At 40.8% G+C, this 17,427-nt stretch overlaps 1 protein-coding gene across 1 annotated transcript; it reads left to right on the top strand.

Annotated features, from left to right (window-relative positions):
• Window positions 1-1,199: 1,199 nt before the first annotated feature.
• LOC140896969 (androgen-induced gene 1 protein-like) lies at window positions 1,200-11,949 on the top strand. The gene is made up of 6 exons (XM_073309192.1): window positions 1,200-1,448; window positions 2,832-2,975; window positions 4,594-4,695; window positions 6,207-6,322; window positions 11,352-11,503; window positions 11,883-11,949. Exons 1-6 carry the CDS (start codon window positions 1,200-1,202, stop codon window positions 11,906-11,908), a joined length of 789 nt encoding a protein of 262 aa, XP_073165293.1. The 3' UTR covers window positions 11,909-11,949.
• The last annotated feature ends 5,478 nt before the right edge of the window (window positions 11,950-17,427 follow it).

Below are 17,427 nucleotides of genomic sequence, written 5' to 3' on the forward strand. Positions count from 1 at the left end.
GGAAGTGAAAAATTTAGGTTGGAATATGTAATTTACTTGTTCTCATAATATAAGAACTAGGGGCCACCAAATGAAATTAATGGGTAGCAGGTTTAAAACAAATAAAAGGAAGTTCTTCTTCACTCAGCGCACAGTCAACCTGTGGAACTCCTTGCCTGAGGAGGTTGTGAAGGCAAGGACTATAACAGGATTTAAAAGAGAACTGGATAAATTCATAGAGGTTAAGTCCATTAATGGCTATTAGCCAGGATGGGTAAGGAATGGTGTCCCTAGCCTCTGTTTGTCAGAGGGTGGAGATGGATGGCAGGAGAAAGATCACTTGATCATTACATGTTAGGTTCACTCCCTCTGGGGCATCTGGTATTGACCACTGTCGGTAGTGGGCTGGATGGACCTTTGGTCTGACCCAGTATGGCCATTCTTATGTTCTTAATTAGCTAAGATGGAATCTGATCAAGGCACACTGGTATTGACTACAACACAACTCTTATGAAAAGCGTCTTTAATGATAATGTCAGGAACTCTGTTTTCGGTCTTATGCTAAGGACAGTGTACAGACATCCTGCCCATCCAGAATGCCATGCCTATCTCAAGAGGCATAAACCCATCCCAAGGCCCGCAGACTGAGGTCCTCCACAGCTGACACAGGCATTCCCCCACCCTCATTTTGTCCAGGACACCTAAGTCCCGCACTAAAGGCTGATCCCTCCCATCCAGGGGCAGCCAGCACCAGGTCCCCGTGGATGGGCACAATCACACAGGTAGCACGTCACCGTCTTGGTAAATCCCGCTGTCCCCTGTGTTACTCCACTGAATGGGCCACGGTGTGCAGATGGCTGATGGGTTAGAGGGAGTAATTCTGGGCTGCCCGTCATCTCCCGCTCCCCTGACCCCCAACTCCTCGGACCGACGCGCATTCCTCGCTACTATGAAATGAAGAGGCGTCGCCGCAAAGCGCCTCACCTTGCGAGCCTCACAACATGGCGTCAGGCGGCTTTACGCCGTCACAGAACTCAACGAGGTCGCACAAGATGGCGGCGGGCGGGATGATGCACGCGCAGAGTTCACCACACGGGACTAGGCTCTCCAGTGAGGGGAGGAGACGTTGGAACGCGCCTCATTTGCAGACCCACACAAGATGGCGACGGGACGTCTAGCTCGTGCGCGGAACGCGCCGAGGAAGGGGGCATGTGTCGCGCATGCGCAGCGCCCCCTCCCCCACGCGCGTGCGGGAGGCCCCGTGGGGGAACGGGGTGTCGCGGCTGCGAGGCCCACCCAAGATGGCGGTGCGGTTGCGGGGTCAGCGGCTCATGACCTTCGTCCACTTGTTCTGTTTCCTGTGGGCCTTGTTCTCACTCTCTCAGAATGTGGGCCTGCCCCACTCCCTCCGCAGGGAGAGCGAGAACACCTACGGCGGCCGCTGGAAATACCTGACCTTCATCAACCAGGTGCCGGCTGGCCCGAGCGGGATTGGAGGGCGCTAGGCCTATTGTGAAGGGGGAGTTAGAGGGGGGTCTCACCTGGGGGCAGTAGATGTGGGCGAAGGGGGTGCAAGAGGGAGGGGTGGCTTGAAGGTTGCGGTGGGGGGGCAAAGAGGGAGGCCTGGCTGGAAGGGGAGTCAGTGTGGGTCAAAGGGGGCACAGTAGGGGGGTCTGGCTTGAAGGTTGCAGTGGACAGGTGTGGGTCAAAGGGGTGCAAGAGGGAGGCCTGGCATGTGGGGAGAAGTACATGTGGGACATGGCGGACACAAGAGGGGAAGCCTGGTTTGATGGTTTCAGGGGGCAGGTGTGAGTCAAAACTGGGGAGAAGAACCGGCCTATGGAGGGGACCGGTCATTTGATCCATGTTTCCATTATTGTATGAAAAATTAAAATTAAATTTAAATTAATTTTGAAAATTAAATTATCTTATTTAAAAGTAACTGAAAATGTAACAGCAGTAATGACAATGATAATATCCAGCCCTTCCCTTGTGCTTCTCTTTTTCGGAGTACTTTACAAACATAAATTTAAAAAATCAAACAGTATTTTGGATATTATCACCTAACTTCTGTAGAAAATTCATGGAATTTTTTTCTCTCTTTTCAAAAAAATTTTTTTAATGGGGAAAAAATAGCAGATGATTAATTCTAAACAACTTAATTTTATAACAAGGAACCAAATAAAATGGCTTGTATAAAATGGGAAATTTTGAGACAGTGGAGATAGAAGATGTTCACATTGATCATTTGGGACTTGATCTTGCAATTCCTGCTGCTCACAGAACTCCCATTGGCAACAGTTTTGCACAGGGACAGTGTGCACATAGAGAGTTAGGATCAGCTGCCTGCACTTTAAAAAGTTTGAAAATCCATTACTAAAATGCATGTTTAGAATTAGTCAGAGGATAAAGTTGCCAAAAGCAAGGAGTAAGTGAAATTTATGGTCCTGAGCCAAAATAAAGTAGGGTAAAACTCCTTTTGAGTCATTGGGAATTTTGGCTGTATTAGAAATACAGAATTTTGTCCTTTATGCTGAACTGGTAAGATGTCATTACAGTAGAGAGACTAGAATCACAAACACTTGAGTGTTTTACTTTTTTTTTCCAAAGGAAGTTTAAAGCCACTGTAGTGCCAGTAAATGTATACATGAACAAAAACAAGTATATTGATTGAAGAGTGAGGCAACAGGCTAGGTAAACATGAATAACTTCCAGGACAAACTTATATTCACTTAAATAAAGTGTTTTCTTCTTTGGAAGACTAGAGAAGAGTGGTAAAAGGATATATTTGTAACCAAAATAATGTAATAAAACAATTTCTTAATGTTTTCTTCATTTCTTAATACATTTAGATTCTGCAAACTCTATTGTTTGGAATATGTGTCATACTTGACTTTGCTTGTGTGTTCATCCCTGCCAAAAAGAACCATGTGTCATCCCGATTGTTGCCTCCAAGAGACTTCCTCTTCTCAGTGCTAGTATTCCCTGTTGGCTTAGTAAGTAGTTCCTACAAACAGGCCCCCCTCTCAAATAACTTCGGAAAAGACAGAAGATATTGGCACATCCAGATTAAACTGACACAGCTGAAAGCTGTAATATTTCATATGCTATTTTATTTCGTTTCAGACATAATAACAGATCTAATTTATCCCTGACTTGATTGACTTTTAATGTATACCCGATAGGAAAGGATCATTTTGTCTAATATGTTAACAGCTGCTTTTTGAAACATGTGGACACAAAGCAAGTTGAGTTCACTTAGGGCTTACCTTTCTTCCCGTAAGTAATCATCAAGAATGGGGGTACTCATGAATATTTATGTGAAAATGAGTTTATGTTATCAGATTCCTAGATTGGGGCCTTGTGCACCTGAGAGAGGTGCTCTGATGTAACTAAATTGGTTCAACTCCCTTAGGTGGACATTCTTAATCCAGTGTAAGAGTACCTTATTTTGATTTAGCTTATGTCAGCGAGGAATGAGCATAAATTAAACCAAGAATAGGCACTCATAAATTGAAATAAGTGTCTACACAAAGGATTTGCACTGATTTAAGTGAATTGGTTTCTAAACTGGCTCAGTTAAATCAGTGCAACTTTCTTGTGTGGACAAGGCCTGGGATTGTCTTGAGTTCTGTGGACAATGGAGCTTAAGAAAAAAATTCTTACACTTCAGAAAATATAAAATATGCATATTTTAGGAATTAAGGAAGCATTAGATTATAAAATTGCTGCTGTAGCTCCTGTACATGTCTCACTTTAATTTTTCTACAAACTTTTTTGTTCTTGGTTAATGATTATCAATTATATTGTATTTTTCAAAGGATTGCTTTGTGGTCTGAGTTCACTAATAGCAAGTTACTGTTATATTTCCCTCATTCTTTTAGTACATGCTAACCAAAATGAAGTGCAGACCACCCACCCTGTCCTGCATCTACTGACCTCAGTGGTAAAATTCCCATGGACTCCAATGGGAGTAGAATTAATTTAATAAATTCTCTATTACTTATGCAATAACTTATAGTAGTATTTCAATGAAGAATACATTTTCTGAATTTGACAGGAAAAAAAAAAGACGGTAATCAGTACTAAACTGTCTTAACATTCACCATGTAAACAGAAAAACTTTTTAAAACATCTTCTCTTCAAAGCAACTATTTTGATGAGGATAAACTCTGTCTGAATAGTCCTGTGCACAAAGATTAGTAATACAGTAGACCCTCACAGTTACGAACACCTTGTGATTGGAGGTTGTTTGTAATTCTGAAATGTTCATAATTTTGAGCAAAACATTATGGCTTTTTCAGAAGTTTACATCTGAACATTGACTTACTATGAAGCTTTACTATGCAGAAGAAAAATACAGCTTTGAAACTTTACTATGCAGAAGAAAAATGCTGCTTTCCCTTTATTTTTTTAGTAGTTTAGGTTTAACACAGTACTAGACGGTATTTGTGCTTTTGGGGGCGGCGGGGGAGGGTGTCTCTGCTCCTGCCAGATTGCATACTTCCACTTCCAACTAAGGTGTGTGGTTGACTGCTCAGTTCGTAACTCTTGTGTTCGTAACTCAAGGTTCTGCTGTATTTAGTTTTATTTACATGCAGGTTTTTATCTCAGTTTGTAGCTGTTACTTTTTGGACCCTTTATGCATATGACAGAGAATTGGTTTACCCTAAAGAACTGGATGAGACTACTCCATCCTGGCTTAATCATACTATGGTAAGCAGATAGTGTTTCTTTCTTAAGGTCTTGGGTTTGATGTTTTTTCACTTTATGGTATTTTCCTCATTATGTATGTATAGTATATGCAGTTTGTTTGAACATAACAATAACTTGCAGACAATTTAGTGTACAGATTTCTTACTTATCTTCTGGTATTCCACACTGCATCAAGTGTAGATATCAGGGTCATGGCCTGTAGCCCTACCATACCATTCTCTAAACTGGTTTCAGAGTAACAGCCGTGTTAGTCTGTCTTTGCAAAAAGAAAAGGAGTACTTGTGGCACCTTAGAGACTAACCAATTTATCTGAGCATGAGCTTTCGTGAGCTACAGCTCACTTCCATCTCTACTGCTGGTGGAGATGCACCAGTAGTAACAAGAATGTGGGGGGGAAAGACTAGTGTAGACTCAACCCAGGGCTCTCTGTTTTGTAGGGTACAGCTACACTGAAGAAAAAAGAAGAAGAAATAAAAACCCTACAACTCTCTGGGTTTCAGAGCCCAAGCTCCAGCCTGAGCAGAAATGTCTACATTGCTATTTTAGCCTCAATAGCATGAGCCTAAGTCAGTTAGCCGAGATTCGGAGATTCTCTGCTGTGGAGTTGCAGGGAGGGGGGTTGGTTTCTTGAGTGTAGACACATCCTTAGTTCTTTTTATGAACAGCTAGATGCCTCTTTCACTGAATATCACCTGTCCTGTGCACTGAATTAGGCAGGGTGCGTGGCTAAAACAGTATGTAGCATGTATTTATATACTGTATTATAATATATACATGGAAGAGGGCTGCACAAGTCTTTTTCATTTTCTGATTTTTGGGTGCTTCACACTGCAGCCAGAACGTTCTTTTAATATGTTTTTGTATGGAGTGTAAATCTAATAATCTATCTAGATATATGAATTTCTTAAATCTTGTAGAACATTCGTGGATAAATCTGTAAATTGCACAGTAACTGGTCCTATATATTATGGGCCAGGTCCAAAGCATGTTGAATGTAGTTAGCTAAATTGGTCCTGATCCAAAGCTAACTGTAAGTCAACATAACTCCCACTGAAGTCAGTTTGAGTTCTGAATGAGAAGGACTGCAGGATTTTACATTATTTAGTTATTGACTCTCTAATTTGTCTCATCGGTCCTGAGCCAGTACCATGTCAATGACAGCTTTGCCATTGACTTCAGTGAATATAGGATCAAGTCTATAGTACTCAAAATCAACTATTGGCATCTTATTTCCTGATTAAAAACATCAATTTAATTTGGTTGCATCTCTTGGTGGCCTTTAATTTCTGGGGGCATGGATGCAGCTGTTACAAAGTAAAGAGACTACATTTGTGAGGGATGGAAGGAATCTGTTATATTAGTTCATCAGAGAAGCCTACCAAAAAAAATACTCCAGTGCTCTTCCTGAAGTTTTCACAGTTGATGTTTCTGTCATAATTGTTTTCTAGGATATCGTTTGTTCATATTGTATCTTTCCATATCTGATTCTTATATTTGATTTTTATTTTCAGCATACCACTATACTGCCACTACTTCTTGTTGAGCTGGTTACATGTCCACATAAGTATCTTTCTAAATTGAGGGGAATGATAGGACTTAGCATCTTTGGTACTTCATACCTCACATGGTAGGCATTCCTTGTTTCTCAGAAACACATCAGCACCAAGAAGCATAAAGAGCAGAATGCATGTGTGTGTTTTGTCATAATATTTATTGCTTGATGGAATTACCATAATGTATCTTGGTTGTTACACTCTAGTATAACCATATACAAATACTTTAAAAGAGATAATAAAAATGCATGCTACAGTCACTTTTTTTTTTTTAAACTACAATAGTGTGGTCCCACAGGGAACGCTCCTGATTCATGACCACCTGGTTCCAAATACTACCTCCATGTGTGCTTTGGAGAGAGCTGCTGCAGAGCACTCTTCAATGGCAGATGTAGTAGCGAATGTTCATGTGTAACCTTTATGTGGAGTGCCCCCCTTTGCTGCAGAACATTTATGACCAGTAGATTTGACCCACAGAGAGGTTTAAGCTACACCTCTACCCCAATATAATGCAGTCCTCAGAAGCCAAAAAATCTTACTGTCTTACAGGTGAGACCACGTTATATCGGGGTAGGGAGAGGAACAGCTCCCTGCCCCAGCTCACCTCTGCTCTGCCTCTGTCTTCTCTGCTGAGTGCGCCGCTGCCGCTCCGCTTCTCCTTCCCTTCTTTCCAGGCTTGCCGTGCCAATCAGCTGTTTGGCGCGGGAAGCCTGGAAGGAAGGAGGGGGGAGAGAAGCGGAGCAGCGGCAGTGCGCTCAGGGGAGGAGGGGGAGCGGAGGTGAGTTGGGGCGAAGAGCGGTTCCTCTGGGCCCCCCCTCACTCCAGCTCACCTCTGCTCAGCCTCCGCCCCCTCCCAGGCTTGCCGCACCAGCTGATTGGCACAGCAAGCCTGGGAGGGAGGAGAGGCAGAGCTGCAGCACACTCGTGGGAGGAGGCGGAGTGGAGGTGAGCTGGGGTGGGGAGGCTGCAACAAGTACGGGGGGGTGCAGAGGAACCACTTGTGGTAACACGAATTCGGATGTAACAAGGTAAAGCAGCCCCACTCCCCAGAGTGCTGCTTTACCGTGTTATATCCGAATTCGTGTTACATCAGATCACATTATATCAGGATAGAGGTGTACTTAATTTATTCAAAGTCAGTGATAATGTTAAAACCTAATAATGATCAATTTGAATAGCAACATGGTGAACTATTTCACTGCTTAGTGTATTAGCAAAACAAATATTTTACATGTGTGTGTAAAATATTTATGTAGCATGGTTAGATTCCGTCAAAAGACATTCCACAAAAATAAGTTTCAGGTTTAGAATATACAGACACTTGAATATGCTGTTTAAGTGTCTGATCCTCCACATAGTATACTAGAAGGGAAACAGATAACTGGGTGCAAGAGGAAGATTTCAAAGGAAAATGAAAGATGTCAGGAAGCTGGAAGGATTTGAATAAAGCAAAGCAGATTAAATTTAAATTCTCTTTATTGATTAAAAGATACAAATATGTTATTAGACACCTTACTGTTTTCATTTGTTTTGAGTAAATTTGTTTTAAGAAAAACCTCTATAGATTTCCCCAAAAATTCTGCAGGCTCAGAGACTAAAGTCTTACAAATTTTCCCTCAAATTCCCTGTAACCCTGCTCAGGATGAATAGTAAACTGTCATAAAATAACTGCTTAAATTTAGTTGCTGACCTTTCAAATGGTTATTCATCTGATACAGGCAAGTTATCAGTCTGTCTTTATTTATTTATTTATTTCATTTTAAACCTAAAATTAAAAATACCTATCCTGAACATTAATCTCCTTTCACTTAATTATAAATATAATTACATGAATATGAAACTAGTATCTTACCATAGCTAGCTGAAACAATAAGAAAATAACCAGAAATCTTGAATCCAAATATTCCCCAACTACACTCAACAGTATGAGCCCTTAATACACCATTTCTTATCCAGAAGCTTGCAGCTTGCCCTGAAGATCAGCACATTTGAGTTACTTTGGCTTGGGGAGGGGAGTAAATTCCAAAGTTGAAGGCCCCTCAGAGAATGCCCTGCAGGCAGCTCCAATCTGTTGCATAGAGGGGGCTCCTGTTCAAACACCTGTGTTCACTGCAACTATGGTAATATAGCCTGAGTAATGTAGTCCCCAGGGCATGGCTACACTGGAAACTTCAAAGCATTCCTGCGGGAGCGCTCCCGCAGCAGCACTTTGAAGTGTGAGTGTGGTTGCACACGGCTCCCAGTGCTCGGAGCCTGTTTACACAAGCGCTTTAAAGCGCTCTGACTTGCTGCGCTCAGGGGGGTGATTTTTCACACCCCCGAGCCAGCAAGTTAGAGCGCTATAAAATGTAAGTGTAGCCAAGCCCTTAGGCTAGGTCTACACTACGCACCTTACAACGGCACGCCTGTGCCACTGCAGCCACAGGGTTGTAAGGTGCGCAGTGTAGCCGCTCTTTGTCACCAGGAGAGCATTTCCCGCCAACAAAGTGCTGTCGACAAAGACACTTTTCGTCATTAAAACGTCTGTCGTTCAGGGCGGTGTTTTTTTTCACACCCCTGAATGACAAAAGTTTTAACGATGAAAATGCGGTGTCGATGTACACTGAGGCTATGTCTGCACTGTAGTACCTAAACTGGCTACAGCGGCATTAGCATGGCTAAAAATAGCAGTGTAGATGCAGTGGTGTGAGCTTCAGCATGGGCTGTAGACAAGCACACCACAGACGTTGGGTGCTCACTTGCTTTGTTGAAAGCTGCATTGTCACATCTACACTGCTGTTTTTAGCCATGCTACTTAGATGCGTCTACCTGAGCTGCAGTCACACCTCTGATTGCATTGTGCATGAACCCTTCGATACATAGGTCCAATCCAATTCAGACTTTATAGCTCAAAACCCGCCCTTTAAAATCCACCTGGAAACCATTAGATAGCTAATGCACATCCCAGAGTAATGGGATCACATATTAATAAACCACCACATTCTGTACCAGCTTCTAGGTTGATTTAAAATGTAGGATGCACTGCATTAGAAAATCTTCAAATGGAAAAGGCATGGATTACTGAAGCAAGCTCCACATCCAGAAGAAATCATCACAGTACACTGCTACTGTATGAACGCAACATTTAGTGATACGCCTGAATTGAAATGACCACCTCTGTAAATGTATAGTTAATGTACTGCTGCATGTCCATGTATATAACATGAAAAAAGCTGAGAACTAAAGAATAGCTACAATGTCACATTTCAGAGTAACAGCCGTGTTAGTCTGTCTTTGCAAAAAGAAAAGGAGTACTTGTGGCACCTTAGAGACTAACCAATTTATTTGAGCATGAGCTTTCGTGAGCAGGGGATATGGAGGACTTATTAAAAAAAATCTTAGCAAATCTTTAGTTATACAGTTTCCAATTGTAGAACAACATAAAATATTTAAACAACAATTACAATAAAATGTTCCTAGGGTTGAGGCAGTTCTGTACCTGCTATAATGTCTGTGCCAACTCTAACTCAGAATTCTGTGGTTGTGTGGGTTTGTGTTGCATCTTTAGGGTCACATTTTCAAAGGACATCCAGTCCATACCCATGCAAAACTTGTTCATGGAAAAACAACATTGCTTAATTACCAATCATAAGAGGTAGATAGGCTTTCAGTGATGACAGTTTTCATTCAGAAATGCTTTATTTGCTTATACACATAGAATTTGGTTTTGTGTGCACAAAGTTGCATGTGTAATTCACCATTCAGTTATGTGTTACTTATCCTTCTAGTGGACAGAGGTTTATGAATCTTCTACTGCTTACACCAGTGGTTCCCAAACTCGTTCCGCCGCTTGTGCAGGGAAAGCCCCGGCGGGCCAGGCCGGTTTGTTTACCTGCCGTGTCCGCAGGTTTGGCCGATCGCGGCTCCCAGTGTCCATGGTTCGCTGCTCCAGACCAATGGGAGCTGCTGGAAGTGGCAGCCAGTATGTTCCTCGGCCCGCGCAGCGAACTGCGGCCACTGGGAGCCGTGATCAGCCGAACCTGTGGATGCAGCAGGTAAACAAACTGGCCCAGCCCACCTGGGGCTTTCCCCACAAAAGCAGCGGAACAAGTTTGGGAACCACTGGCTTACACCTAGAGAACAGTCATTTAACTCAAGTGACCAAGGCTTGTGTTTTTAGTCACAGGTTCAATCCCATTGTTGGCACAAGTTAGCTGCACATATCCAATGTTGAAGATCCTCTATACATTTGACACACATGGATACATTTTCAGAAGAGCTCATGATCAGCCTCCTGTTCTGCAGACTAATTTTTAAATCTTATAATGTGAATTCAAATGTGCATATTTGTACTCACAGGCACTTGGTTAGAGGTTCAGGTACTCTGATTTGTGCTGACAATTCAGTTGTGAATACAGAAGTGTTTGTACAATCTTTGTGGGCTTCTCCTGCACTAGATTTTGAATATTTGGCCTTCAATATTGTTTTATTTTAATGGTCTGTGTTTAAATGACAGTTGGAATGCACACACACTTAAAAAAACATCTGATAGTAACACAGGTTGGCACAATGAAGAATTCTATACTGATTCTTTTTGTGTGTACATATGATATATACTGTAACTTGTTTGGCAAATCTGCATAGTTTTGTGACTTTAAGCAATGGCTGAAAAATGCTTTGCAAACCTCTGTTCAAAGGTGCTAGAGAATTTTAAACCATTATTACGTGTAATTGTTTTAATGATAGTCATGATATTACATTTTACTCTTAGAGCCTTTCATCAATAATCTCAGATTACTTTATAAATATTAATTTATCCTCACTACACTCCATTAAACCCCCTTACATTGCTTTTACTGCAGGGAAAAGTTTAAATCAAAACAAAGCTATTTTAATTTTAACTGAAAAATTTAAGTATTTATGAACATTATAGGAAAAAAATTGCTTGAAAATTTAACTAATTTACCAAACATTCCTTTTAAATTCCTTTTAAATGCAAAATTAAAATTGACAGAATTGAGATTTTCATATGTCTGAGAGAGCCAATTTATAATCTTAAAGCAAATTAAAATGGAGATATGTCTAGTTCTGTTTCTTAATACTGTTTGTCTTTCATTGCTTTAGGGTACTATGGGTAAATTATGCATCAGGGATTTGGGCATACCCAATTTTAGAAGTACTAGGCATACCTGGAAAGGCGGTACTTTTTACCATTTCCTACCTTGTAATGGTAGGATTCTACTTACTTGGAGAGCATCTAACACAGATATTATGGGGTAAGCAATGCACAGAATTTTCATTGTCACGGGATTTTGATTGGGATAAGGACAGTAAATGTGTGTTAGCAGAGAAATCTTCTGTCTAAACCTTTCCCTCACCAGATTGGTCAGCACAGAGCTTTCTCATCTCTTTCCAAAGAACATAAATTTCTTGAATGAATGTATCTAATAAGGAACTTTTATAAGTAAATATCTGCTGTTTCAGTGGAGTTTTCATCTCTGGAAATCTAGGATGAAATTTTGCTTGAGCCATTAGACAACTTGAAACAATTCTTCAGGAATAGAAATCTATGCTTAGGAGAATCCCGCAACTGGAAATGCAGGCCAGGATTGAAATGTCCACACTACTTAATTTTAATTTGTTCCTTTCTTGCAGGTGACTTTCAAAAATGTAAGAAGTAAGCATAGAGAGGAAGCTGAAAATAGGTCACACAAAGTGCGAGTTTCGTTTATGAACATACTGCATTTTTAAATCGAGATGCCAACATGCACTGTTTTGAAATATGCTCAGTCATCTCTCAAATATATTGTTCAAAGCAATAAAAATATTTCTATACCGATAAGCAGTCAAGCAATCTATAAGGAAAAAACTAATTTGTAATCAAGATTTTAATGCTTCTAACAAACTCCCACTCCAGTTATATAGAAAAAATGGTTTACATATATATTCCTGCCTGTATCTGTGTGTGTACACATGCACATACATATTCAGGCCACGAGAATGCTTTGCATTTTTTACCCAAGAGGATATGGTTCTGGCTAACCTTAGGGTTTTAATGCTCAAAGAAGTTAAAATTTTCTCCCAGGGTTTGTTCAAGAACCATATTAGACTCTAAATGTCACTACATTATGTCCAACATTTGTAAGAACAGTCCTGTGTTAAATAGTATTACAGGGGACTTAAACGTCAGCTGTATCATTAATCTGTCACTTTAATCATTAATCTTGATTTCAAGACCAACAAGCTATTACCTTATGAACCCTTTTAAATAATCTACCACTTATTTCAGTCTAAAACTAGAAATAACTATCCAGTTACAAAATATTGCTTACAAAATATTGAGTCATCATAACATCCTACTAAATACATGAGGCATAATTAATCATCAAGCCTTCTTTGGATGGATTAAATACATTAACAACCTTTCTATTGCATTTATAGCCAAACCAGATTTAGGATTTTGAATCTACAGGAGAATATTTAATAGTTGTAAATCTTTTTGCCTCTTAATGGGTGACTAATATGTGGTACATTTCAACTTGGACCCCTGTTGTTGGAAATGTAAAATATTTATAAACTAATTCCCTAAAGATCAATCCTGAATTGTTCTTTCTCTTTTCTTGAGTGCCTTTTGCACTCTAAGGCCTTATCTACACTACAGGGGAAATTAGATCTAAGCTACACAATTTGAGTTATGTGAATAGCATAACTCAAATCGATGTAGCTTAGACCTGCTTATGCGGGCTCCATGTCTAGTTGGCAGCCCATATCAAGTGGAGTGCCCCAAGGGTCAGTCCTCGGGCTGGTTTTGTTCAATATCTTCCTAAATGATCTGGATGATGGTGTGGATTGCACCCTCAGCAAGTTTAGAGATGACACTAAACTGGGAGGAGAGGTAGATATGCTGGAGGGTAGGGATAGGATACAGAGGGACCTAGACAAATTAGAGGATTGGGCCAAAAGAAATCTGATGAAGTTCAAGAAGGGCAAGTGCAGAGTCCTGCACTTAGGACCGAAGAATCCCATGCACCGCTACAGACTAGGGACCGAATGGCTAGGCAGCAGTTCTGCAGAAAAGGACCGAGGGGTTACAGTGGACGAGAAGCTGGATATGAGTCAACAGTGTGCCGTTGTTGCCAAGAAGGCCAGTGGCATTTTGGGATGTATACGTAGGGGTAGCAGATCAAGGGATGTGATCGTTCCCCTCTATTTGACATTAGTGAGGCCTCATCTGGAGTACTGTGTCCAGTTTTGAGCCCCACACTACAAGAAGGATGTGGAAAAATTGGAGAGAGTCCAGCGGAGGGCAACAAAAATGATTAGGGGACTGGAACACGTGACTTACGAGGAGAGGCTGAGAGAACTGGGATTGTTTAGTCTGTGGAAGGGGATTTGATAGCTGCTTTCAACTACCTGAAAGGGGGTTCCAAAGAGGATGGATCTAGACTGTTCTCAGTAGTAGCAGATGACAGAACAAGGAGTAATGGTCTCAAATTGCAGTGGGGGAGGTTTAGCTTAGATATTAGGAAAAACTTTTTCACTAGGAGGGTGGTGAAACACTGGAATGCGTTACCTAGGGAGTTGGTGGAATCTCCGTCCTTAGAAGTTTTTAAGGTCAGGCTTGACAAAGCCCTGGCTGGGATAGTTTAGTTGGAGATTGGCCCTGCTTTGAGCAGGGGGTTGGACTAGATGACCTCCTGAGGTCCCTTCCAACTCTGATATTCTGTGATTCAGCTATAAATCTCCTGGCTATCAGGTGCTCAGTGTTTTTAATAACTTTGTTGCTAATAATTTAAGGGTAATATAAACTCAGACTTAATCTGTTTTAATTGTGTTTTGTCTGAAATTGTGTAAATAGAGAAAATTCTAAATAGTTGTGATTATGGTTTTCAATGTTTGTGTATAATGGTTGTACATTTTACCCCTTAAGTATGATAAAATAAATTTGTAAAACAGCCCTCAGTAGACACTTGGTAAGGATAGCAATGTTCCACAAAATTAAAAACCAAAAATTGAGTTTTATCTGTGTCATAATAAGGTATCAAAACTTTTAAATAGTCCCTCTTATTTTATGGAGTAAGCATTTTGTTAATGTGGCATAAAATAGTAGATAACAAATGAGGTACAACACTAAGTCCAGTATAGGTAGGCTTGATCTGTGGCTCTGGCTGGTCTTTACTGGGTACAGGACCCAGAGAGGAGCAGAGAACAAAGACTGCTTTATGCTTTGCCCTCCACCTTATCTTGAGTTTAGCCGAGGGCCAGCACAAGTTATTTTAGCCTCAAAGCAGTTCTAATTTGCACAAGATGGTAATAGTCCTCTGGGTCTATTACAAATAGGAACTGACAGAGCACAAAGGCATTTTATCTGTCCTTATGTCAGGGCAATGCAGGAGGAATCCTCAGTTGACAGCTTCATGGCCCCTCTGCAGGATCTGGCCTTTAAACAGAAACTTGACTCTTGACTCTCTTTGCAGGTTTAGGATGGTGAACTATGTCATGAGAATGACTGGGGTAAGTAAAGTCAGGTTTCAAGCCTGCATCAGAGGTGTGGACATGGAGACATCCAGCTGATGGATGAGGGAGTGTGTTTTGGGGTCCATATATATTGGGTAAGACCATATGCAGGATGGACCAAGACAGGCAGCCACTCATGAACTTGTGATCAGACATTTCTATGTAATTTTTCAAGGACATATATTGATTAATGGAACTTCCCATTACATTTTTATAATAAATAGTAGAATGATTAGATTCAGAATTTTCAAGGATCAAAGTTTGGGAGTATTATGATTGTTTATTGCATAACTAAAGGACAACACAGCCACTCAAACAAGTTAAGGTAGGCAATTGTGTAATTACTATGATTGTTCAAGGACACATGTAAATACATGTGATTAGCATATGTCTTCACAGTTATGCAATTCATATTCCCATTTGTTGTAATTGTGAGCATGAATTGTTGGACAGCTCACTTAAATTGTCATAACCTGGAAGATTTAAAAAAAAAAATTGGAAGTGTGAGATATTGCATTGCTGGGGGGTAGGTAGTTCACTCACTTCACATGCAGTAGGATTCTATGCAACCAGTTGTGCAACTGGTTGAAATAGCTGGTTACAGCTGTACCTCATTTAAAGCACAAACAGGCTGGGAATCATAAAGAGAACTATTTAGTACCGCCATAGTCAAAATTATTAGAACAATATAAGTTAGGCTTATTTCCATTATTGTTAAATATCTGTCGGAAGGAAGAGTGCCAATGGTGTGAGTCATACAATATGTACATTTTGTTACAAATTCTGAGTCATTTTTAAATTGAAATTATGCATCATTCATGAGCTGAAAACCATTTAAGACAGTTGTGTATCGCCTTCTTCTGACATTCTGGTTATCTGCAAAATGTAAAAAAATATGATTGCACCTGTATAACATGGCATCTCATTTCATCATGGGTGGTTTAAATATGTTAAAGCAGAAGAGGACTCTGCAGACTGCATGTAAAAGAGCTAGGGGCCTACAACACTCTTGTGAAGGGGATCAGAGATGGCCAAAGGAGTATCCTTTGACTTTTGGGATGCTGTAGGATTCTAGGATGGGAAGAGATCTGATTGAAAAATAATTATTTGCACTCATATTGCACTTTCCAGACAAAGGTTTCAGCATACTGCACACATCAATTGATATAGCCTCACAATACCTCTGTGAGGAAAGCATTCTGCCCATTTTACAAGTAAGGAAATGACACTCCAGAGAGGTTGTGTGTTTTGGGAAACCCACTCAAGAGGTCTGTGACAGAGCTGAGATCAGAAACCATGTCTCCTGATCCTGTGGCTTAGTCACCAGATCATTCTACCTAATCAAGACTGCAAGCTCTAATTTAAGCTATTTGCTCTTTGAGGCAGTCCTAAAGCTTTAACAATCAGCTTGAGACTGGATGATGAAAGGAAGAGTGTAGTAGTATACTTAAGTCACATGACATTGTGATTTCTACCACAGTGAGACATGGGCTGTGAGGTGACTAACAGCCATTATGATTTTCCCCCCTGATTTTATGCAGTTTGTGGCCAGTGGAGCTGTGCAGTTCACAGAACATTACTTGTGCCCGTCAGTTCTGCAGTCCACCCACAATGCTCCCTACATGACAGTGCATGGGTCTATATGGCCTCTCTCCATGTCCCTTCTACATTTTGGCTTTGCGGTGTTAACAGAATCATGGCAATTCCATTGCATTTTGGCCATTTTGCTGCTAGAAGAGGGAAGGGGACAGGATTTCATCCAGTATAAGCAGGCGAAGTAAAGGCTTCTGATTGCATAATAGCTCTGACCTGCCAATCCACTTATTTGCAAGTCCTGACTCTTGTCTGAGCAGAGACTGACAATCATATTACTTTTTTTGTGGTTTGGTGATGTGCATAAAAGGGATCTGAAAAACGAGACCACCGCCCTTTTCATTTATGTCCTAAGGCAGCATTCAAGATCAGGTCTTCAAGGGTGGAAAGTGAGAAGAACACGAATAACCTCTGCTGCTTAAACTTTTTTCCATACCTAAATATTTGTTTTATTTCGCATTATAACAGTAAAGAAAAAACCTGTGGGACAAATTCTACCTTTGCTTACGTCCATGCAATATCATTGACTACTCTGGGAGTCCTAGGGTGTAAGTGAGAAGGGTGTAGAATTTTGTCTGTGTCTTGAAAACTACAGTTCTAGAGAAAAATGTGGGTGGGGTGGGGGAACAAGACCTTTTACTAAAAACCCATCAGGATATTGCAGCACTGGCATCTGAAAGCAACTTGCGAGGAAAAATGTTGCAGTTTTTTGCGTTTGTTGATCAATGAACTATGATTATTCCACTGCAGAAATATTGGTGACAAATACCCTGTTAGTAGAACCAGCTTTTGCTCTTCGTTAGCTAGGTAGAGTTCTGGTCACTTGAAAAAATTACTTTCCACTGTGTTCTAGCAGTGTATGCAGATGAGTATGTTAAACCCTGTCGATAATTATTTAATTCTAGGAAAAACCAGGAATTTATACAGTTCAAGTAACAGCTGCATTTTGTGATTAAACACATCCAGTGGGGTCCATACGAGCTTTTAGTGCAGCTGATGGAAGACCACTGACAATGCTAAATTAGAGACTAGTTACTCCCTTTCGCACCCAACATTTGTTTGTGAGCTGAAATGAGGCATTGCTACAAAG

This window comes from Lepidochelys kempii, chromosome 13 (assembly GCF_965140265.1).
Source record: "Lepidochelys kempii isolate rLepKem1 chromosome 13, rLepKem1.hap2, whole genome shotgun sequence".
NCBI lineage: Eukaryota > Metazoa > Chordata > Testudines > Cheloniidae > Lepidochelys > Lepidochelys kempii.